Source organism: Neocloeon triangulifer, unplaced genomic scaffold, assembly GCF_031216515.1.
Source record: "Neocloeon triangulifer isolate White Clay Creek 2 clone unplaced genomic scaffold, ASM3121651v1 ptg000013l, whole genome shotgun sequence".
NCBI classification, from domain to species: domain Eukaryota; kingdom Metazoa; phylum Arthropoda; class Insecta; order Ephemeroptera; family Baetidae; genus Neocloeon; species Neocloeon triangulifer.
In genome coordinates this window covers 3,958,762-3,984,197 of record NW_026775555.1, presented here as the reverse complement: position 1 = coordinate 3,984,197, position 25,436 = coordinate 3,958,762, and the positions used below count along the sequence as shown (strand labels likewise).

The 25,436-nt window shown below is 34.3% G+C and overlaps 3 protein-coding genes across 6 annotated transcripts in view; 2 read left to right on the top strand and 1 right to left on the bottom strand.

Annotated features, from left to right (window-relative positions):
- Positions 1–22,327, bottom strand: part of LOC132198707 (RYamide receptor-like) — a 52,239-nt gene extending 29,912 nt beyond the window's left edge. For 2 of the 4 annotated variants that reach the window (XM_059622883.1, XM_059622885.1), the window contains exons 1-2: positions 18,369–18,516; positions 10,855–10,915 (exon numbers count right to left, since the gene is read on the bottom strand). The gene's annotated coding sequence lies outside the window, so the exon portion shown is untranslated. Of the gene's footprint in view, positions 1–802; positions 925–10,854; positions 10,916–18,368; positions 18,517–22,173 lie in introns of those variants that run through there. The other 2 variants (XM_059622886.1, XM_059622884.1) reach the window with 2 other exon arrangements.
- On the top strand, positions 9,593–12,326 carry LOC132198706 (O-acyltransferase like protein-like). The gene is made up of 12 exons (XM_059622882.1): positions 9,593–9,786; positions 9,854–10,098; positions 10,158–10,366; positions 10,423–10,496; positions 10,552–10,772; positions 10,830–10,987; positions 11,042–11,210; positions 11,268–11,461; positions 11,509–11,644; positions 11,704–11,893; positions 11,957–12,099; positions 12,159–12,326. The coding sequence occupies exons 1-12, from the start codon at positions 9,612–9,614 to the stop codon at positions 12,279–12,281; spliced, it is 2,037 nt and encodes a 678-aa protein (XP_059478865.1). The 5' UTR covers positions 9,593–9,611; the 3' UTR covers positions 12,282–12,326.
- Positions 12,421–23,936, top strand: LOC132198705 (myosin-G heavy chain-like). The gene is made up of 3 exons (XM_059622881.1): positions 12,421–14,239; positions 22,172–22,618; positions 23,097–23,936. The coding sequence occupies exons 1-3, from the start codon at positions 12,878–12,880 to the stop codon at positions 23,652–23,654; spliced, it is 2,367 nt and encodes a 788-aa protein (XP_059478864.1). The 5' UTR covers positions 12,421–12,877; the 3' UTR covers positions 23,655–23,936.
- The last annotated feature ends 1,500 nt before the right edge of the window (positions 23,937–25,436 follow it).

The following is a 25,436-nucleotide window of genomic DNA, read 5'->3' as shown; positions in this document are numbered from 1 at the left end:
GAAATTGTCAACATGTCAAAAACATCATTAGTGCGTTAACGAGAAAATATCGTACAAAAAGCAATTTTTTAGGGCAATTTAAATGCAATTTAATAATAGAATCACCAAAAGTATTATTATTATAATATGTAATATGTATTAATAATTTAGCATTTTCTCCTCGTATTTTACAGTTTGGATTGAAACTTTGAGAATAATTTCCTTATGAAATCTAAATTTGGGATATTTGATAGTATGACTTGTGGTACCTTCATTTGCAACCCTAAAAAGTAGCACTCTTTCGCAAGTTCGTGGACTAAAAGTGAAAAATAAAAATGTTTTAATTGTATATTGTGATTTAAAAAAAGGAGTGTTTCTGCGAAAAAATTTAAATGAAAAAACCATTACTGAATAGTTTTGTGCCTATTACACTAATTTTAAGTCAAATTATAAAAATTATTACGAAAGTACTCTCATATCATATTTAAAGTGCGTATCATTTTCACACAAGAAAATGTTTTTCTTGCAAAACATGACAAAAGAAAGCAGAACTGGAGCTTATGCTCAAAATCCTCCTTGCAAAATAAGCGCACTAATTAAAGGGAAGCTTCCTTGCTCTCCTCTTCGGGAAACACTTTGTAGAAATCTGAACATTCAAAATTCGAGGAAGCACTTACGAGAAATATCAAAGAAGGAGCGCGAAACAAATTCCGAAAACAAGAATGGCAAAGGACAAGGTTGATGATTAAAGGCCATTAAAAGTTTTCTTTCGGTTAAAAAGAAAAAAATGACTTCACCGAATTTCCCCAGCATTTCGACTCACCTGCTGGCCGCCAGTGATGAAAGGAGCAATTCAATATAGTCAAAAAGCAAGCGAGACATACGCGAGACCATGAGTTGGCGAGAGACTGTGAGAGGCGCTTTCGGCCACGCAGCCTTCCAGAGACCAACTGGTTGGCGCTGAGTCGGCGGATTCGCTCACTTTGGCGGACGGACTCGTGCGCGGCGCAGACTCGGCCGGGACAAAACAAGAGATAAAGAAGCAACACACACGGCCGCGAGCAGGAGAATAAATTAAAGTGAACATGCATTGCACCTGAAGCCACTTTTGTTGTCTTCAAAAGTAGAAAAAATGAAAATCAAATCAAAAAGAAAGTTTTAATTAGATTTTGTTCTGATAAAACTTCTTGGTTGCACTTTTAAATACCCTGAATTGCGATGACTAGCTTTGAAAACCCTTAATTTTTAGTAAAAATTTTATATATTTCAGTGTAAAGCGTGCAAAATCTTTTATAATTAGTCGAGTGACGCGTTTCTTGCCAATATAGTTGCTACAGAGTTTGAGACAAATCTCGAGTATTGTGTGAACTCTGGAAAATTAATTGTCTTTCCAGAACTCCCCGATTCCAGTTGAAGTCATTCTGGTATAATTATCTGATTTATATTTTTGCTAATTTATGTTGCTTCTTCCGAGATGTTCGAAGTTTAGTGTTAAATATAATTCAGTGACGGCTAACTTTACGCCGCGTTATTCACCTGCAACAAGGGAGGAGGCAAGATATGTTTCTATGGCTTGACTTGCTGCGGGAGGAACTTGTTGATACACTCGAAATCGTTTGTGAACACACGAGTGAACACCCACTTTTACCACACCACGCCGCTGAACTCCGCTCCGAAATACTAATTTCCTTTTTCGCGGAATAATAAATTTTCCATTTTTTCCTTGTGAAATTTTTGTGAAACTCGAATATGCGGGAAAGTCATCTGAAATTGCAATTTACAACACAGAAGGTACACATATTTGTGGGGAAAAAAATTGGCAATCAAGGAAGGAGAAGGAGAACTCATGCGTGATTTTAATGAGCTTGGAGCAAATTTGATGAAGTGGTATAGCTTTGATATTTATTTCAAAGCAAAGGCTATGCTTAATCAGTGTATTATTATGTTATGATATATTTTATTAAAAAAAAAAGATCAAAAGATCCCATTTTTATAGCGTTCTTCTTCCTTCCTGATACTACCTGAGGATAAGTACACGCTCCAGTCGGTTATTTGATGGTAAAGCTGAAAATAAATTTTTATTGCAAGGAGAACTCATCGTAATTTTTGTGCCACAAGTACGATTTAAATTTAGATGTAAAACTTATATTAAAAATATTTGTTTGCTTAAAAATTATTTTATTCTTTTTAAAGGAAAAAAATTAAGTTTATAATAACTTCAATTTTTTATAATTAGTTTTAACTTGTTTAATTATATTTTTTATTTAAATTTAATGTTCAAATTTTATTGCTAAAAAAATTTTTACTACTATGTGGCGGGAAAATTCTATCAATTAATTAATATTAATAGTTTTATGCCTGCTAATATTAAAAAATCGCTTCATTATATGAAGTGCAATTACTTATTTGATATTAAATAGACAGAAAATTATATATTTTCATTTTCTCATTGTCAGTCATTGATTGAAGCGTGAAAGCAGAAACCTCGCAGTGCTACCTGAAGCTCTGAGAGTTTATTGCAAGAAACCGTGAGAAACAAGGAAAACGGAGAGAGAAGCAAACAAGCTGCAACTTTAATGTTTGCGCCGAGTTCTCCATATCAGATGGCCGCATGTCAAACGGCGTTTGTCGCCCTAGGCGGGTGGGTATACAAGCCACAACTACCGCAGCATGTTTTGCAGACCAAAATATAAAAGTTTGAATAACATTTAATTTAAATAAAAATAATCAAATTTAAAGTTTTCAAACAACATAGTATATTAACAAGCAAAATTTGACAATATATTTTAATTTACGAACCGAGCTCTGCGCCTTTATTGACATAAAAAACTCTTTTTAATACTTCCCTCGCCCACCACACACTCGTCAAGAAATGCAATCATCGGCGTGTGTCAATAATAAAAGAGAAGGTTGTCACATTCATTCGTATTGATATTCCGAGTGACAATAAATTTTTCCACCGCGTCACTTCGCATTGAAATTCAAAGCCAATTACTGCACAGCGCCAAACATGTATAATATTCCAACGAATAAATTAGACGAGAGCAAACTGCACAGCACGTCGTATTATGTTTATAACTTTCGAGCACCTGTTCCTGATATTACTCGTTTGCCCAGGCGATAAATTACACAAGTCGCAGGTGACATGGCGTTCTAAAGGCAAAGTTCGATCTTTTCCAACTACCCGAGTTGGAGTGCATTGCCCTTTTCCACCCCATTAGATGGCGATTTTGCGTTGTCAAACAATTGCAGGTAGCGCCATTGTACTTTTCTAAGTGTCATTTTTGTGTGGTGCCTTTCCAATTGATCAAGCAAAAGGATAAAAGAAAGCTCTTGGTCGTAACTGGAGTCGAAATTTTGCCAGAAACGTTCTCATGTGTGATGATTTTTCCGCCCTGTTGACGTTATTGGCTGGTTTCAAATATTGATCTAGCCAATGGACAGTTTTTTTCCATCGTTGACATTCGATCTTTTCAATTTCCTCTTATGTCATAAAGGTCGTGGAAATCACAATGGATTTGAAAATTGATTATATAAACGTGGGAGTGCCGAGGGAATTACGTAAAAGGTTGTACAAATATTGTTCCTTCCCTTTTATTATTTTTTGAATGGAATAAATTTTAAAATTTTACTTAAAAATCTTGTGTTTTCACGCAAAAAAATTATTTTTCAATTTTATTTATTGATTCATATTACAAAAATGTACATACAAATTTAGAAAAAAGCAAGATTAGCGGTAGAATTGTCGGCCACGGTTTGCTATTGTGAATCGTTCTGTTGATAAATTTAACTTATGTGTACATGTGCGTTGGTGTGTTGTTGGTGGGCGGGTTTTTCCAATTTTATAAAAGAGCCATCCATTGAGTTGGGAAATGGTAAAAGAGACGCTTTGCCGACGTCTTTTTTTGGAAACTAATTTCCCTTTTGGAAAGAACAATTTTTTATTCAATAACTTTTGACAATGAGGGGTGAGAAAAGAATGGGGAATTTAAAAAATACGTTTTATTAAATAGAAACTTAAAACACAGATGAATCAGAGGTGTGTATGCAAATAATAATTTTATGATTTTTCTTCTTCATTTATTAAGCCACAACTTTATAAAGTAAATTTTAAATGTAATAAATTTTCAATTTATTTACAAGTTTTTACTTTTATTATATTTTAGCTCCTTAATCACCTCGGATTTTTATGGATAATCTATATTCTGCTGCATCTGTTTTTTTACAAATATTCATAGGATTTATTATTTGCTTTAAACACATGATATTTTGCGTTGAACCACAAAGAAATCTTGGCCTATATTGGGACATATCATACAAATATTCAATAAAATTGGCAAATAATCTTGCAAAAGCGAAGGAGAAAAAATGCTTTTCCGTCACAAAGTTCTCTTAAACCACTATGAATGTGTACAGAAATTGATACTTTTGAAACTGATTTTCATATTCAAGCTTGGATCTTTTGCATCAAAGTAAGAAACCTATGTACGCATTTTCCATTCACGTGATTCAAGGTTTATTTCAGTAATGAAATGAGGCCTCCAAAGCTATAACTGATGCGGCTTAAAATCACATGAAATGAAAATTGCAAGCACTTTGAGAGCTTTGGAAATGTGAAATAATATACCAAATATCCTCCTTTCATAATTATGAATTAATTTTTGGTTACATTATTACAATAAGAGTTCCCAATTAACATTTAAAATAAAACAAAACTCCAACTATGATAATATATTGTGCTCTATACGTTTTTCTTTGAACTCATTTTACAATATCAGCATTAAATTTTTCATCTTTCCTTTCAATATTTTGCTATTCGTATATATTTAGAAATAAAATTTTGTTTTCAAAAAAGTCAAGACTGATTTTTATCTAACCTTAAATTACTTTGAAAATATCAAATTTGAGAAATTAATGCAGATGACATTGCGATAGGAAAAAATTATGGATAAAAGTAATTATCAAGGTAAAGCTTTTAGTACAAAATAAATTAAATCTAGTGCATGTAGATTGGTATTGCTTTTACCCTTCGCACATTAATTTGGCGCGCCGAGTTAAAAGAAATTGCCAGTCAAGGAAACTCCCGAGGCAATTCGAATAAACAGCCATTCGCACTGAATGAACCCTTTGTGAGCCTGTATAAATTTCTTTCGGCGCAGAATAATTTTATTAAGCGTAATAAGTTAGTCTGAAGCACACAAACGACTTTCCTCTCTGCAACCAGTGCGCGGATCAACGAGAAATGAGAAACTTCTTCTTCTTGCCCAAAGAAAAAGGAACGCTTGGCAATAATCCACATTGATTAGCTCAATTACTCAGGTCGTGCTTGGAAAATCACTGCAGAGAGGGAATTTTCCCAGCGAAAAATGCATTGCAGCTGCCAGCGAATGAAAGCCTTTCTTTGGCTGACCCATTTCGCCGGCTTTTTTCCAGCTGCGCTGTTTACGGTCCAGTATTTATCTGTGGGGGTGCAGATGTATGCAGCCGGAGGAAACGCCGCGCCCAAGAGTGTATTCCGGCCACAAGCTCATTCTCAACATGCAGCGGCCGGAATTATCGCGGCCAGTGCAACCAGACAGAATTAAAGCGCGTTATTTATTTCTTTCCTCGCATGGTTCACGTGATAACTAGGGATTGGGATTGGGAATCGGATTTAGCCAGACAAGTAAAAGCTGACGGAATGAGAGAGCAAAAATATATTAATTTTACAAAAAAAAGAGTACTTTTCATTTTAGATAAATTATAAATTAAAGTTTTTTATTAAATAGATTATGTTTAATTATAATTAATTTATTAAAATAATTAATCTTTTTTTATATTATTTTTTCTCTTAATATCTTAATTTTGTAAATTTAAACTATTAAAATTTTTAATATTTTACCTAATTTTCAAAATATTTAAAAATCAAAATAATATATAAACATAAACGGTCTTTATTCCAGTTGGAAAATGAATGAAAAGTGAATGCCAGCTATCTTATCCTGGGACATATTTTTTATTAATAATTATTAAATAAATTTTGCTAGCCACATAATTAGAAATTATATCTCATACTTCCTGAATTCTAGAAAATTAATTAAGCGAGATTTTTATATTTTTGAATATCGGCCTTATGGGATTTTATTATTATTTGTATAATTTTATATTACTGTCAAATTATGATGTCATAATCTCATCCATTATATTATCGCCTCTAATTGCAAGCAAACACTAGGTGTCATTACGACATCCTCATTATCGCCGTAAAAGTGTCATTCCGCGAAGTTGACATGAACAAGCGGCCTTGCCCGATCGAGTGTGTGCATTGATCCGTGCCGAGTATTTGCCATTCTGGTATCGCCCAATCTGCTCGGTGTTTGTTGATCGAGCTGCTCTCGTTTCGGCGTTTTCTTTTGCTTATTTCCGCAATGCTCGGATTGATTAGCGCGTTCTGCGTTGTTTTTTAATTAAACATCACCCTCGTGGGAGTAGATAGCTCTCTGTGCTGGGATTAGAGCTCTGTCGGGCCTTTGTTATCGGTCGACCTCTGGCAATAAAGAAATGAAAATGTCGCGCAACACATGTGTGCATCGTCACGCACCGCCCTCGGACAAAACAAAATTTCAATAGCAAAGTTCTGACATTGCAGCTCTACGTGATGTATCCCATGTTTTGGTTGAGGATCATTTAAAAGTACTTTTTGTTATTGATTATTAATTTTATTAAATAGTTAAATTTTAAATTATATCATAATTCATAACAAAATATTTCTGCTTAAAAAAACCACAAACATTAATTAATTTTAATATTTTTTAAACATTGGTAGTATTTTTATTTACGTTTTATATACATTAAATTTTTGTTTCAATATTGTTTTTAATTTGATATTATTTTTATTTTATTTTGTATAATATTTGATTTAATCGATTAAACCAAGTTCATATTTATATGCATTATGAAATTTATAAAATAGAATCAATATATAAGTATCTTGACTGCAAATATTGCAATTGTCAATTTTTATTTGACAAAAGGTTCAGTAAATTTACAGTCAAATGAAGATTCAGCATGCTCCTTGCTAAACAAAAGCTCACCGTTTGTATTTACAAGGCACAAATTAAATTTTTACCAATATTGATCATTGATAAGTTATAATTGTAAGATTCATTAGTGAAATGAAATTCATCGAGGGAAAGAATCACTCATGCAAAACCAGAAGCGATTTTACAGGTTTTTAAAGAAACTACTAATGCGATTTTAACCTGTTCTTAAATTTTGTAGCCCATGCAGCGCCCGTAAAATAAGATGACTGGCAAAAACGAGACTTTTTTAAGCAGCTTGTCGAGCACTTCTGCTTAGCTGGCTGCAGATATGCCAGGCTGAGTAACTCGTTTGCTCCCAGTTTGAACATTGCGCGATTTATCACTTGCAAAGTTGCACCAGGAGTAGAGATTTGTTCATTTTGTCCTTTTATTAAAACCAATTAATTGAAAGTTCACATTCTAAACTTTGGGAACGCACCTGCATTATTGTTTCATCCATCAATAATGCAGAAAAATAAAAATACAATGTAATTAATGATATTTTCCAGTCACATTAAAAACTGTTTTTAATCATTTATCTGGGGAAAAACATTTAAAATCTATATGGAACTTCAATGCATGCAGATTAAATGAAATTTTTTCTTCACTTAAAACTTTGCTCTTATTATATTTAATATTCAGTGATAAATAAAAAATAGAAAGTAATGTTTTGAATATTGTTTTGGGTACGAAGTGAACATCATTTAAATGAGGTCAATAAAGGTATAAAAATGGGCTTGTTAATCAAGCCGGCCCACACTAGATTCTTGATGTTCACTGAGCTGCGCTCTATTTTTTGTGTTCAGAAAGGAACAGAAGGTCGCGGTCGCGCAATCCAGTTTTAAGAGCACTCCTTTGCGTCTTTTGTAAAAGGTGCGCGGATTCAAGAGTGCGGGACCAACTTGTCAAATTTGACACTTACCCACCAACTTTTCCTCACGTGTGTTTATGTTGTTCCCTGCGAGGTTGAATTGAAAGTGAGGCCAAAGGGCGCTATTAACTAAAAAAAGACCATCGACGTAAGGCAAATTTAAGAATAATTGTGAAATAAATTATCAGAATTGCGAGAACATGTAGATTTTATCTTTTGAATCTCAGCGGGCATATGTATTTTAATGGTTGGTGCTAATGTAATAAAACACCGCTCACTCTCTTTTTAAAATTGCGCTTTGTTTTAGCTCACAAAATCGGTACTCAACCTTCGAGACTCGCGGTGTTGCTTGAGACTTTGTTTAATTTTGTCAACGGCGCGACAGTTGAGGCAACACCATCTGATATACTTAATTTTTTTTATTAAAGCAAAAATTTAAGTCAATAAATTAAAATTGATGAATTAGAAATCGGTCCATGAAATTAATTAACAGTAAAAATGAAAGGACGCAGTGCTTATAGGAAATATTTTTTTTGTAGCCTTAAAACAATGTCAGGAAATTGATTAAGAAACAAAATACAATTTACATGTTTTTTTTTCACCACTTAATCAAGTGCTGGATTGACCTTTTCTCATGATGCTCAACCTTGCCTTTGCATATGTGCAAGGAAATCGCACGACCGCGTGAGCATTAAAAATATGTAATACTTGCCAAAAGCTTTTAATCTATTGATAACAAAAAAAATTCCTCCGGGTTATAGATTGACCTAGAATAGATCGCCCATGTTGAAAATAATTAGTGCACAATGCCACAGAACTAACTATCTAGTGCTGCGATGGGGCTAAGGATTTGCAGTGTAATTATGCTGACAATATAAAATGTACGCATAGCATGCTTATTTAATGTTTAGTCTTTTGGCACAAGTTTAAGAATAAAAAATGCCATGGTCAGGTTAGTTTCCCAGACACATTTACAATTTTTTCTGCCTTTAGAGGTTGAAAGATTAATTCCTAGCTAGGATAATGACTACCATTGTGAAATTATTATTGTCTTTATTAAACACAAATGTGCACAAACGTATTGCTGGTTGAAATCAATAATAGATAACTAAATTTAAATATAATATCATTCAAGTTTTATTTTTGTAGCATATTCAGTGAGGGGCTTAACACTTTTTGAACAATTAAGGAGGTGATACTGGGAAATCTCTTTTTCGTCACAAATTTTACATACACAATTCGCTCTCTCAGTATGGAAAGTTCTATCTCAATTTGAAATGCAAGGAAAAATTTCAAGAAAATGGTGAATAAAAACATGATTTTTATATTATTCCATACAAAAACCCATTGTACTTTAATTTTTTTCAATTTTATAATAAGCTCGAGCTCTGAACTCTTTAAGAAAAAAAGTGTGAGTTGTAAAATTAGTTTTTTAAAGGAAAAAAGTTATTAAAGAAATAAAAATAAAATTTGTTCCGTGCATGTGCAAAATTGGCGCAGATCATCGTTGTATATAAATATGTGATTTATGTGATTGATAAATGCAAACAAGCTTCACAATGGGATCCAGGCGGCTCACCTTGAACTGTTTAACGCAAGATCCGCACGGGGATAACGTTAAAAAAAAAAATGCTCTTAAATTGGTCAGCCCGATTTTTGCAACTCGCAAACACTGAGCAGTCGTTGCTGGCAGTGGAGCCATGAAGCGCGCACTAGCAATTTTGCTCTTCGTGATAATCGGATCGAAAGAAAGCGAGAGTGAATTTCTGTCCCATTACATCCGACCTGATTTGCTAAATGAAAATGCGACCTGTCGAGCGGAAAGTGAGATTTTGCTCAAAGGAATTTCCAATCTCGAGCTCTGGGCCTTAGAACGTAAGTTTATTTCTTTTTTAATAATTTTTAAATTGCGTCACATTAATTAAAATTTATTATATTTAAGTTCTGGATTCGAGTTCAAAAATTCAGTCGGGAATTTTATCCAGCAACATAAAAGACTATGGAAATTTTGACGAATGCGTCAAAATTCAAGAAAATAATAGTTTGAGAGGAAAGTACTGTCTTGCTCATATTCACATAGAAGCAATTGAACCTCAGCTCTCTGTGAAAAACAAACTCATCGACTTTGTGTCGTACGGGAGACGCCACGTTGAAATCACTCATAATAGGACATTGAATAATGTGATGGTAAAAAAATTAGTGTGACACTTATCGAAAGATAATTTCAGGCGTGTTAATCAATTTAGGTGCCCGATCATCTCCCATCTTTAGCACTTTTCCAGTCAGCGTTTTGCCTTCCATCGTCTTGTCATTCACAGGACTTAGAAATCATGTTAAATGCCTCCTTAAAGGAAATTGGAAATTCTCTCGGTCTCAAAATTTACTCCGAAGTATTTGAGGAAAATTGTTACGCAGAAACAAATCAACCTTGGAGCAATGGACAGATAATTTTCTTGTAAATTTTTCAGGCAGTAAACAAAAATTTAAAAATTAAACATTTTGTTTTTTCAGGATTTCTCTTTTCTCCCTCCTGATGGTTGCGGCGCTTGCTACTGTTTTAGAGCAACACCTCATCACACAAACGAGTTTATATAAAAATATTATGTAATATTATTTTACAGTAAATATTTCCGTTTGCAGAAAAAACTGACGAAACTTCTCTACTGGATTCATTTATTGAAAAAGGAATTCTTCCATTCGAAATTTCAAGAAATTGGAAAAAAATGACCAGGCAAGTTTCAAAGGATTCGATGCGAAGCATGGACGGTATTCGCGCTTTTAGCATTTATATGGTTGTCGTTTGCCACTGCGCCCTATCCAACATGGTGCTTCCCTTCATGAACAATAAAACTATTATAGATGTAAGGAACTAATTTCAAATAATTGGATTAAATCTTATTAAAAAAAATTAACAAAAGTGGGCAAATCAAGAGATTTACCTACCTTTGTATCTTTCCTTGTGGAGTGTCGATTCTTTCCTTCTGCTCGGAGGCGCCCTTAGAACCTATAACATGTTGAAAGAACTCAATGAAAAGAAGTTCAATTTCTTTGTCGACTTTCTACAAAGATACTTCAGGTATTAATTTTTGTTTATTTCTTAATTTAATTTCAAAATTATTTTTAATTTCAGATTCACCATCCCACTTTTAGCAACAATTGGTTTCTATACAACTTTATTTGAGAAAATCGGCAGTGGACCAACTTGGTACAAAAGTGTCGTAGTGAACAAAGAACTCTGCCAAAAGAATTGGTTTTGGAACATTCTCTATATTAATAACATTGTCAACACAGAAGATTTGGTAATTAATAATATGGAAAATAGCAACAAAAAAGTTTTAAGAATAAATTTTCAACAGTGTATTGTCCAGTCCTGGTACTTGGGAGCGGATATGCAATTATATTTAGTGGCTCCGGTTGTAATTTATGTACTCTGGCGGTGGCCGACAATTGGAAAGCAAATATTTACACTCGTCTTTTTGTTTTCAATGCTAATACCCGCAGCGACTGTTTATATGACAAGACCGGCGCCATTATACGCGGCTTCCTACTCGTAAATTAACCAAATTTTAGCTTGTATCGACTAAAATTAAATTGCAGTGACCAGCAACTGATGGACTACATTAGGTGGCTCCATTATTTCACCCCGAACCGAATCTCACCCTACATGGTCGGCATCGCTCTGGGTTTTGTTTTGTGGAATGTGAAAAGCGGAGGAGCCAAAAAACTGTCAAAGGTTTTAATTTTTCAATTAAATATTTTAAAAAAGTCTATAAAAATTTACATTATTTGCAGGAAGTAGTATGTCTGTTCTGGATTTTGTCTCTAGCCTCGATATTTGTGGCTTTGTACGGCGCTTTTAAAGTTTTAGACCCGAGCTACAAATATAATTTGATCGAGATAATGATTTTCGCTGGACTGCATAAAGCTCTGTTTACATTCTTCCTTGCGTGGATTATTTACGTTTGCGAGAGCGGTCGTGCAGGTAAAAAAAAAACCAGAGGAAAAAACATTATTTTTTAATAATAAAATTATTTATTGATTTCAGAATTTTTAAATAAATTCCTTTCATGGTGGCCGCTCGCTTTCATCAGCAAACTTTCCTTCAGTATATTTCTGACGCATTACATTGTGCTGAGTTACATGGAAGGAACTACAAGACACCAACGCTATTTCGAAATCGTCCAAAATGTAAAAATATCGAAACTCAGCATATTTCTTTTATACTTAAATATTTTTGTTTGTTTCAGACGCACTTTTTTGCAGGGAACTTTGTCTTCGTAACTATTTTGGCGATGCTTTTCTTTTTACTGGTCGAGGCACCATCAAGATCATGGGTGAATTCATTGTTTGCACAAAAATTGAAAAAATAACTATGTATGTAAATTAAATAAAATTAATTAATTCTTTTTATTAAATACCAACGGTATACAGACACATACATGAATATTAATTGTTTATGCATATAATAATAGTAAAAACTGAAGAGGTAGTAATTGCACTAAACTTTCATAGAAGCTGCTTTAGTTAGTGTTAAGTCACTCTTTTTACATTCGAATAGGTGATACATTCCAATTTGTTCACCACATTTTATACATTTACAGTTTTTGTTTGCTGCACAGTGGTAATCTTTATTTTCACATAACAAATGATGAAAACCATGGCAAGCATACCTCGTAAAAAGGTGCCGATCTTTAAAGTTAGTCTCTTTCCATTTATTTTCAGTCATTGCAGGAGTGTTGTAAAATTGTGGGTCGATTTCTGCATTTGTAACATTTTTTACATTTTCGGTTGGTAGCGCCAGCCGGTTAACAACACAGTATGTGACCCGGGTCACTTATTCATCAATTTCAGCTGGAAAATCAAGCCTGTGCGACTTCTAGACCTAAATCACTGACGGAGAAGTGCACCGGCCTTCAAAATTTCTGTAAGCCAAAATTTTTCGCACCCTGGATTCGGGCCAGGGTGCATGCAAAATTATCCAGCATGGGGCCAAGGCTATGGGGTCCAGGTAACTCCGAGGACCATGGAGGGGCCGCCTCATAGCCTCAACGGAGCGCACCCTGACCTGCATGCGTCCTGCAGACATGAAATTCACATTCTCCGGCAAAAATTAAATGAGGCTTTGGCGAAATTAGGGCAAAAAGAGGACGTCGGTTATCAAGTACAAAACCGGTTCTCAACACAGAACGAACCGGTTCCATGCGAAAACACCGACAAATATCCACTGCTGCCAACTACTTTGCCACTGCTGCCACCTAAATTACCACTGCTGCCAACTGGAATATCACCTGAAATTCCACCCCTCACAACTCAGGGCGACACACCCCCTAACCAGCGCCGCCAGCGGCCGATCCCTCAAACTCCAACTCAAACGCAAGTACTGGGTAATAGCCCGCCAACGACACAACTCCCTCCTGCACCCCCCACTCAAGCTCAACCAAGGCATCGTACTCTGAGCCAGTTTGAAAAGCAATACAGAACGACTTGTCGAAGACTTGCTCGAAACAGAAGGTCGGGTTACATTCCATTAGACTTGAGGGATTCAAAGTGTGAAATTGTTCAGATTGAAGGTGATATTCTGAAATCCAACGTTCAATTCAAGGCTCACGCAGTTTCGGCGGAACTCAAATGTGGTCGCGGGCTTGCAGCAGAAGTTGTGAAATCTGTTGGTCGCCCCGCTCTGAAAGGCAAACGGGCGCAAATTGGAGATGTGCTGCCAGTTGAAAGTCGAAACGGGTCAACATGGCTTTTTCTTGTCACGAAAGAATGCTTCTGGCACAAACCTCGGCACAACTTTGATCAGTTTGGCAAAGATATTATCTATGCCATCGAACAGTTAGCTGGTTTCATCATAGGAAATAAAATCAAAGAAATAGCTATCCCTCACCTGTGCGCAGGTTTAGATCAGATGAATTGGCTTTACGTTCGAGATGTAATTCACCACTTCCTCAAAGACGTGGATGTAAAAGTCAAGGTGTACCATCTACCAAGAGGGTACCCAAGGTCACCACGAACCCACCTTCACCCATCACTTGCCATCAGGGAGGGCTCCAGTTACTCCGAAAACGGACAGATGAGCTACGAGGAACACTTTCCAGCTCTTCAATCACCTACTGCTTGGTCCACACCAACTGGACGAAAAACTAGGCTCGATCAGTCAACTAGAGAGGGCCCAATGCTTTCCACAGCACCAACACCTCCTCCCCCAGGAACAACACCTTCACAGGACTCAATTGTGACCTCCCGTTTAGAAAACAGTAACAATGTTTCAGTTCTTATCGCCATCGAAGAAGAAGAGAAAGTGACATGTGTGAACCAAAGTGGAACGGTAAGTGGTACCGATACCACATCAAAAATCCCAAATTTTTAAACTGCCCTGAAATAAAAAATGTTAAAAATTTAAAGTTGTTATTGTGGAACATTGAAGGCCTTAAAAAGATGTACGAAGATTTTGGCCAGTATAACTTTCACAACTTTGATATTCTTATATTAACTGAAACATTTCTTCTTGAAGAATTCTCTATCCCGGGCTTTTATGGGAAACACATTCTTGGCACTAGAAACGAAAATAATCTGGGAAGGCCAATGAGAGGCATTGCTGTATATTATAACTCTAAGGTTGGCACTCTAAAAAATTATAAGCAAACAGAAAATACTCTCATTTTAAATTTTGAATTTCTCTCAGTTGTAGGAGCGTATTTTGAACCAACCTTAAATGAAGATGAAATTTGGGAGGAGTTAACAGACTCATTTAATCTTGTGGAAAATCGGGAAAAGTTAATCTATGCTGGAGATTTCAACTGCAGAATTGACAAGAAAAATAAAAAGGGAACTTTGATCCAGGATTTTGGAGAATTTAACGACCTAGCTCTGGCTAATTCAAGTCCTTTACAGAAAACATATGTCTCAGAAAAAGGGAGTAGTGTCATTGACTTAATATTCGTGGGTCAAAAAATCAAAAGAAAGAACTTTCTTATTAGTGACTCGTATCTGAGAAAGCATAGGTTGACTTCTCTTGAATTTCAACTATGGGACAAAATAGAATACCAGTTCCACAATAATGTTCGTAGGAAAGTAGATTATGACGTGTTGGAAAACTTGCTTGTAAATAAATTTAAACAAGTACTAAATACTGACTTAGAAAATAAGAATTTTAGTAAATTTTATGATGATATTTTACAGCTTATTGACGCTTCGAAATTTGATAACGTTAGGTCGCCACGTAAAAGTCAACCATGGTTTGATAGTGAGTGCTACTTATCTCGTCAAGACCTTAATTTCCTAAAAAAATTTATTGATTCATTCTCTCTTACTTGTGATCATGCGTCCGAAAAAAGTGAGGTTCTCAATATTTTTGCTCAAGCGAAAAAGCAATACAGGCGACTAATTCGATCAAAAAAGAAATCCTTTGCGGAAAAACAGGAAGAAAAGCTTCTGTTAGAAGCTGAAAAAACGTGTTATAAATTATTAAGGTTAAATAGAAATTTAATTTATAAGGAAAATGATATTTCCATTAGTACATGGGAAGAAGAGCTCAGCAATATTTTCAATGTTAAAAAATGCTTACCTAGAGAATCACTAAATCTGAAAAGATTATTAGAAAATTATCCACGATCAATCCATATGAAAAAGATTTTGGAAGCTGAGGTATCCCTTGCAATCCAAAAACTTAAAACTAAGAAAGCAACGGGATTTGATCTTTTGAGCAATGAGAATCTTAAAGTTCTGTGGCTTCACATTGCACCTGAGATTACGGCATTTTTTAATCTCTGCCTAGAAACTGGCTCTTTTCCTGAGCCGTGGAAATTTGCGAATTTAAAACTATTATATAAGGGGAAGGGAGATTTGTCCGATGTAAATTCATATAGAGGAATTAGTTTAAGTTCCACCCTGTATAACTTACTAGACAGAGTGCTGAATAACAGAATATACTCATATCTAATAGAGCTCATTCCCTCTAATCAATATGGTTTTGTTAAACACAAGGGTACGATACCTGCTGTGTGTAAACTGTTAAATGAAATAAATGATAGTGTTTATGTTAAAAAGAAACCATTGTATGCCATATTTTTAGATGTAAAGAAGGCCTTTGACTCGATAGATCGAACCTTCATATTTGAGAAATTGATTGCATCCAACAAATTTACTTTCGAAGAACTGAATCTGTTAGCAACAATGTTGGACCTCAATTATTTGCAAATAAATGACGGAGTGTCGTTGTCAGAAACCATAACACAATCAAATGGAGTCCGTCAAGGTGGATGTTTATCACCGTTCCTATTTATATTTGCAATCAGTGATTTTAATGATGCAATACTAGAATTCTTAAATGTCAAAGCAATCCTATATGCTGATGATGTTGTGTTACTAAGTGAAAACTTAGAAGAATTGAAAAAAGCAATGGTAAAAATTGAAAAATTTCTTGCAGAAAGAAAACTTCAACTTAATTTAGGAAAATGTAAAATTATAAAATTTAGAAATAAGGGTCGAGGCAGATATAAAAAAGATGATTCTCTGATGATAAATGGTCAGTCAATTGAATTTGTCGCAGAATTCTCCTACCTGGGAGTCATTTTTCAATCATCAGGCAATACCTTTACAAAACATATTGAAAAGAGAGTCAAATCTGCAATCTTTGCAATCTCGAAACTAAACTCACTAGCAAAATCGTCAATTTCAGCAGGAATTAAGCTATTCAACTTGGCTATAGCACCAATAGCTAGTTATGGAATTGAGGCTATTTGGCCATTTTTAAGCCAAAATGACCTTATTAAACTTGAGACTGTTAAATCAAGATTTTTAAAAAAGCTTATGTGTCTTTCCAAATATACAAAATCGAGATATGCATATGAATTAGCATGTACAAATTTACTCATTATTGATCTCTGTAATACATTCTCGTTAACTAACACGACTGAATACGAGAATTTCCTAAATGTAAAAAAATTAAATAAAATAAGTAATATATTTTTTTAAATATCAAAATCTGCATCTTACTTAACAAGACCAACAAGACCATATTGTATTTTACATCCCATTTAGTTTGAAAGAGTAATTATTAAGCGTACGTGGCATAATTTTTCTACATTTTTACAATTTAAAATGCTGCTTCCAGCAATACAATTATTCTAATTAATATTATTAAATATTCAAATAAGTTCGTATTTTTACCGCTGTCTTTTCTGTTCCAATTTTTTTTTGTCTAAAATTCTTGACGCCGGTTTTACGCTTTCAAAATTGTTTGTCAACCAAACAAGCCGCAGTTTACAAATCTTAGTCAGCCCTTTGTGGCAAAACGTCAAACGAATAAATCGTGTGTATACAGAATGGTCGTTTTGCACACACAAGATAAGAGACCGTGAAATGCAAAGCAATTATTGTGTGGCGGCTCATTATTTTCGGCCGTTACACATAGATAAGGGTTTGTCTCCTTGGCGAGGGTGGTATAGACAACACGGTGGTCCATTAAGTGACAAAAACAAAACGGACGCGCCCCTAAACCAAATTGGACTCAAGCTGTGCGCACCCTTTTTGCAATTAGTGACCTAACAGGCTCTGATGGCTGATCAGACCTTCGCCATGTGCGTTCTGACAGAACTGCGCATCTATAACGAAAAAAGGCTGATCGGATTACTTTGTGTGTTCATCAGTGCAGCCCTCTAATTTGGGTCGAAAAGTCAGCCCGGCAGATACAAGGAAACAGGAGCATCATTGAGATCAAAACACTCGCATACTGACAATTATTAAAAGCTGAATGGTTAATTTAATTTACCATAAAGATATTTCGAATGCAAATCTGGCAAATCTAGCATACTTAAGTTGAAAAAGGGTAGGCGAGGAAGAAAAGTTGAATGTTTTTCAAATTAGAAGGTTTAGTTAATCCATTAATTATTAATATTTTTACAGAATCTACAAGAAAACAAAATTTTTAAAGAAAAAGGATTTATTTTTTATTTTCAAGTAACTAAATCAGTAAATTATTGTTTGATAAATATTTATAAAAAAATTATTTATTTTACTAAAATCAATAAAAAAATCTAAAATTCACAATAAAAACTTTATTAAAGTAAATTACAATAAAACTGATTAAAGCATATTGAACTATTTCAAATTTTTGTATATAACTTGAGTAGAATAAACATCAATAACCCTTTAATAAAAATTTAATTCAATATTATTTTTCCATTTTTTTTTTCTAAATATTACAGCAATTTTTATAATCGTTACAGAACTTTTGGCACACACAAAATATTTTCATAATAAAAATTAACTTAAATTTTCTGCATGCTAACTTCTGCTTTGTGCTTGTCTCAATCAAACAAACAAACATTTCAAACTGCTTGGGAGCATAAATCTCACTACCTGCTTTGAATGCCACATACATTTGTTTTGTGTTTTGTTACATGCAATTTCAACAAATTCTTTTAGAAAAAAAAAACACCTGTATAAATTCCTACCTCAACAAGGTTGTACCACTTCATTAGTCAGGAATTTCTTTCCATTGAACTTTCTGCGCACTTTCGAGACAAAAAAACACGTGATTCGAATCGAAATTCTGAACCGCCTTTTTAGTCTCTTAACCACTTATCGATTTCTATACTTGTCCAAACAACAACTGAATATAATGGCAATAAAAAGATTTGAGTTACTCCAGGAGTTGGAGAGATAAGATTAATCGCACATAAAAATCCTCTCTTATCACAAAATTCATATTGTAAAGAAAAATACACACTGGTCGAGAGGTTGTAAACCTGTGGCTATATTTTTATATACAAAAAGAGCCGGTGTGGCCTGTTGGTATCAGCCTGCAGAAATGTGAAATTTCGAAACGAGGGAGATAGTGAAGCGCGCCTCACGCGTGCTGCATGTTTGCAGAAGCACCGTGCTCTGGGGCCCTCATTTTGCATATATACGCATTCAGAGTTCGGACCAGTTTTAACGAGGAAAATGTGTTTGCCTAATGATGAGATAACACCGTGCACATATACCCGTTGGCAAAATCGAAAAATGTTTGGAAAATTTGCACATTTAAATGTAGAGTAGAATTTTGACGGATTCTTAAAATTTCTGAACATTAAAACTTCCTTGGGAATATATTTCAAAAACAATTTAAACAAATAGCGCTGGTTAATTAACTTTTTTCTTTTATATATAATAAAGTTATTTAATAAATTATTAATTTAAATATTATTATTATTTTAATATTATTTATTTTAATCTAAATATTGTTTGTTAAAATAAAAAAATATTTTAAAAAAATTTAGAAAAAAATCAATATATAACAAACAAAAAAAAAAACACTGATTCCATTAATTAAACACTGAAAAATAATATAATGCATTCATTGCTTAATTTAAAAATCTATAATATTTTTGCCTTGTTACAGTTTTAAACTTTGTTAGTCATCACCTCGTAGACTACATGCAAGCAAAACCGGATTTTTTATTAGAACTAAAAAAAAATACATATTAAAAAAAAAATCATTAAAGGTCGCAGGCCAACAAGAATGTCTGACCCTATAAAAAAAAGAGAAGCTAATAACAAAATGAAAAGAATGAATGGAAAATTTACATGATTTATCTTTCTAATAGTATAAGTAATAATCAAAAGGATTCTATTTTATGATTGTACGGTGATGCGTCACCGTCGAGGCCCGCCGTGTTTTCTCATTTCCGTTTGCTCTTTTGCGCCTCGCCCTGATGTTTTTCCGTTTTCCAGATAGAACCGCGCAGCATCACGCACTCATCCAACCTTCGCAGCAAATCCTTCACAAAATCGGAAAACGCGCATTGGGAAAAAGAGCCGTGGCCTATATTTTTCGACAATGTCACGCGACCCTCGTTCCTTGTGACCGACACGAGCCACTACAGTTCCAGCTTGTGTGAAAGTGACATGTTGTGTGAACTGCGCGAGACGTGTCATCGAAAATTCAATTGTTGCGTTTATAAACTTTTTTAATGACGGTCGGACGGAGCAGCAGCGTTTTTGTCAAGAGATGAAATTTAAGGTTTGTTGTTGTCGTAAGCTTGGCAAGCAATTAAAAAATTCTTTTCTTCTAACAAATTGAACAATTCTGTTGGTGAATGTCGTTTACCCCGGCCTTCAGCGTACTGAGAAAAGCAATGAAAGCATGGCCGCAGTTTAATAAATTCAAAAAAATTAATTGAAATAAAAGTGAAATATGTGCGCAGTTTAAATTCATAATTATTAATGATCATGGATTTCATCTAAATCTGTTATTTTTCCATTTTAACAATGAATACTTAAACCATGATAGAATTTATTAAGCTAAATTGATTATTTAATAAGAACTGTAAATTAATATATCTTACTGGTTACCAGAAAATTTCATTTTGCAACTTAACAATAACAACATAATTTCAATTAAAATACAAAGAATATGTCAGACAGTTTTAGATTATAAGAATTGAATTGGAAAATAGTGCTAAGATAAATTATGAATAAGAAGTTTGTAGCTAAATTGTGTGTTTTGTTATTTTAAAAACAAGTAAATGAACAACATATTCATTATGCTAAAAGTAAATTTCACTTATTCTTTTATTCATTATTTCAAGAACTAAATAAAAAAGCTCACGAGGGAAGAAAGAACCAAAAAAATTATAGTTATATAATTTAAGAACTCGTTCAAATCCCTTGCCCGACTGAAAAATAAGCTATTTTGCGATCGGTATCTCGGCAAAAGAAAATCCTCTGGGACAAAATTTTACATCAAAGGATTGCGCGCTCTTAGGGTTGAGTATAAAGACTTGCTGCTTTTTTGTTGTTTTGTGAAAGCGTGGCACAGGATGCTGTGCCTTTAAAGGAGAAAAGAGCAAAAGCCATGTCTATAATTGAACCCAATAAAACGGCGGTTCACAATTTTCCGGTCATGCACCGTCTGGAGCAAATATAGAACTTAATTGTTCTCATCGATTAATTTTATCTTTGTCAGGCCAACGCACTTTTGTAAAGTACGGCTTTTAGCAAGATTAAAAAAGTTACAAAGTAATATTTCTTGTTTAGCACAAGTTTCTTTAAAAAGAACTTTAAAACAACAAGATATTTGTATCCCAATTTAAAAAATTAGTGAAAAGCAATTTACATTTAAAAGCGCAAGAAAAGATGTCTACTGATACATTTTTGGGCTGGATCAGCACATTTTCATGAAGATAATTGTAATATTTATTTTTAAAAGGTGAGGGAATTATGAGAATATTTAATTTTACTGACTTCTTTTTTTCGGTGTTGCCGCCACTTCATTTTTCACACGTGAAACCGCGAGATTGATGCCATTACTATTCAGCCGAGCGCAAAAAAAAACATCTCGCGCTGTACTTAAATTACATATCCCTCACTGATTTGTTTTAATCCTCCGAGGCAACCGGTTACTTTAATAAAAAAAAAAATGTTCCACCAGAGTGTTGCATTTTGTAAGTTACATCAGCGAGTTGCATTGGAAACAAAAAACCAACTCATTTTAGGTCTTACTTAAAATTAAAATGAAGATTTTCCATGCATAACGTATTGAGTGAAAATGAGTTTTTTTCCAGTAGTCCAAAAATTTAGCAAATTTCATCGTTTACCTGTTAATAATTGCTTAGAACATACTAAACGCCACGGTAGTTCGCCAAATGTCATTTTATTCAAAGCACCATGCCCAACCATTATTCAAAATGAATAAAACTCCACGCTGGTTTGAAAATCTGCGACGATAAAGGTCACGAGCGTGTGTGGGGGTCACAAAATGTTAACGATGCTTACTCTAGACTGTCCATTAAATACCTTTATTATTAAACTTTTAATTATTCATATCATTTCAATATTTTATGCGGCTGCTAACGCAAATTTAATGTGGATGTTCCATCGTGAAAGTAGAAAAAAAATATCAACCTTAAATTAAAATATTATTAAATAAAATGTTTGAAATTAATAATTTTAGATAATTAAATCACTGATTGTAAAAAAAAATAAAAATAAAAAAAACTATTCGTTTACTGAAATCAATTAAAATTAAATAAATAAAATTTTTGCCTACAATTTTAGCAAAATTATTTTACCAAAAATATTTTCTGCTGCAAATTAATATGTATTGTTAATTTTTTTTACGGAATTAAAGAAAATTCTGCTAACAATAAGTAATGAAGTTTGTGATATTCAACCTAGACTATGCTTGCTATGCACTAAATTGCGGGCGCGATCAGCGCGATGCACGTTAATGGCGCATTAAAATTCCTCAATAAAATGCAATAAACTTCCACAGACCTGCTTGTTGTGGGTGTTGGTGTCCTCGCTGCAGCTCAAGGGCTCGTCTGCGCAGGAGGACGAGGCCAACCCGGACTCCGAGGTCGAAGTCTTCCTGCCGTCCTTGGCCAAGAAACTGGCTCGTCGACGCTCCACCACGCGCAAGCAGCCCTCGGACTTGGAGGAGGCCAGCAGCACCGAGTTCCCCTCTCTGCATGACTCACAACCCCCGAACCGCCCTCCCGACGCGAGTCACGCCGGACAAGTGGCTGTGGTCAACCTTGGGTTTGGGCAACAAGGCCAAAGACGCAGACAACAGCAGCAGAGGCGTCGCAATAACCTTAATAGAAACAATATAAACTCAAATAATAATGCAGTGAACAGTTTGGTGCCACTCAACGGCACTCAAGTCCCTACACAACGAAAGAATAATCCAAATAATAAGCGAAATAAACAAAGAAACCAGGTTAGTTAGTTTACTTCAATGTAAGCTATTTTTATTATTTTTAAATTTTTATATTCTATTTGTTTATTGATTAAACCATTTATTTAATTCAAAATTTTTTAATAATTTAGTTTAATATGAATATTATAATATTTAATAAACTTTAATTTCTTTTTTATTAATATTTTTCTTTTTTCGATTATTTAAAATTAATATTAATTATTTAATAATTTTAATTATCGATTATTTAAATATTTAAAATTTTATTTTATTTTAAAAATCTGTTATTAGTTTATTTTTAATAAATCAAACAGTAAAACTCTATCAATTTGATGACATATTTGAAATTAAAATATAAATTTTAGTAATGTAAAAAGGTATCTAAAATAATAATTTAAATAAAGGTATGTGATGTGATTTAAAATTACCTAAAACCTAAACAAAAACTTCTATCAACTTATCTAATTTGATTTAAATTTATAAATTTTTTATCAAACAGGTTGGCATTTTGGTTGCGGCGCCACTGAACAATCGGAACAGGCCAAGATACCAAGTCATCCGACCTGCAAGGCGTCAGCAGCAGAACAAGCGGCGCAAAAATAATCGCCGTCGGAATCAAAACAAAAATAATAATAATAACAATCTGGGTGTCTTCGGCGGTCAGCAAAACTCGGCAAAACTTCCCGTCGCTCAACCAGAGCAGATGGATCCGACTTATACATACAATATTAATAATCGCTACCCCAATAACAATCCATACCCTATTAACTATAATCCTGTCCAGGGCAGCAATAATAATTATCCCTCCCCTGGCAATTATTATCCTCAGAACAGCAACCAACCTTATCCTTACAGCAGAGGCAATGACATGCCAGTTAATCCTAATAACAACATTAACAACTCCCCTGTTCAGCAAACAAATTGGCCGCCACCGGCACCACCAGATGTGCCGGTTCAACAAGCAACTTCTTCTTCACCGCCAAGTCCAGTTGAGACCACAACAATAAATAGCATCATTACAAATATTCAAACTGAAAGACAGTTTCCAGCTTACTAAAAATGTTCAACGCTTATGAAGTGCGTCAGAAAAAACGAACCTTGAATAAATGATAAACTTTTAATATTAAAATATTGCACTTTTGGCTTCTCAATAAAGCTCTGTATTATTTACGATTGAACAAGCAGATGGAATTTAAAAAGCAACGCACAAATGAAATTAAAATGCAACATAATTTGGATATTCAAATACTTTTAAGGACAAATAATAGGAATTTTCAAAAATTTGGACTATCGTAACGAGACCTCCAATAAATGATAAACTAAATATATTTAAAGATTCCAATTTTGGCTTCTCAATAAAGCTCTGTACCATTTCCGATTGAACAAGCAGCGGATGGCAATCAAAAAGCAACGCAAAAATGAAATTAAAATGCAACGCGTTTTGGATATTCAAAATACTTTTAAGGACAAATAATGTGAAAATTCAAAATTATGGACTAGCTATCAAAAATTAACCTGGAATAAATGATAAATTAAATATTTAAAGATTATTTCTTTAATTAAGTTATATTATTTCTGTAAACAAGCAAGCAAAGACATCAGCACTGGTAGCGAGCTCTTTTGGATGGAGAGTGACCAAGCCTGTGGTCTCTGCTGGTGCCACTGCCATCCTGCAGGTCTTCGTCCTCTAGATCAACAATGACAATTTCAGTTTCGTTGACACTCATCAGCTCTGCATGCACGATGTTGTTGGGAAGTCCGGCCAACACGCCTTGATCAGCACTTTCCTCACCTGCCAACTCAGCAGGACAAGCAGGACCTTGTGGTGGAACGTGGCGGCCACAGGCGGGTGAACATTGCCATTTTCTAGCATCTCACGTTGAAGTGTCCGTCAAGAATGTCTGCCAAAGTTTCTTTTCTGAAAATGATAAAAATAATATATTTTTTAGAAAACATTAACACAATAAAATATAGTGCTTAATTGATGCTCACTCTGGACAACTCCAGCTGAGGGCCTGTAGCCATTCATGCAAGCCAGTGCGTAAAGCACGTTGCCGCGTGCAACTTTTTGGGGTCATTGTTGGCATCGGTAGCTTGCTGGGGTGAGAGGCCTGTAGTTAGCATCTCAGCAGGAATTTCCAGCATCTCTTCATCATCCACAAGCTCGTACTTCTTCATCGTCCTCAGCATTTTGTAAATCCTTTCGGCTAGAATATGAGCACCTGTTTTAAAAAAAAAAAATAATAAACTTCAGAGAATTTTATTAAGAAAAAACTTACTCTCGTTGCTGACAATTGGAGGAGCTTCGTTGACGAGCAAGAAATGCGACATTGTCGTGCAGTCCTTCATGGCAATGTGGATGATCGGACCCTCATCGAATGGAGCGTACTGGATATGTCATGCACGGGTTTTTTTGCATTATCACCCAAAAACCTAGGAAAAATTAATTTTACGGCCTCAGACATTTTCAAGTAGGGGTGTCAAGATGGAAAACTCCTAAAAGAGGAAAAATTCTTGTATGAATGAATAGATTATATCATATAATTTATGTGTATATGACTTATTTTTTGTATTGCATATAATGAAAAAATAACGTTCTTTTGTATTAATAAATTGTGTATGTAGCATTAAAATTTAAAAAAAATAATACATACCGTTTTTGTCAACATTAATTTTAACAAAAATCTGGGATGATAAGTTTTAGCCCTGTTCAGTTCATGCAATTTTAGTTTCAAAATTCTTGGTGGTTGGTTAAAAATGCTTGAATAATGTGGTCAAAATATCGAGGAAAAATGAGCAGCTCGTCCTTTGTGCAAATATGCGCTATATAATGCGCTTA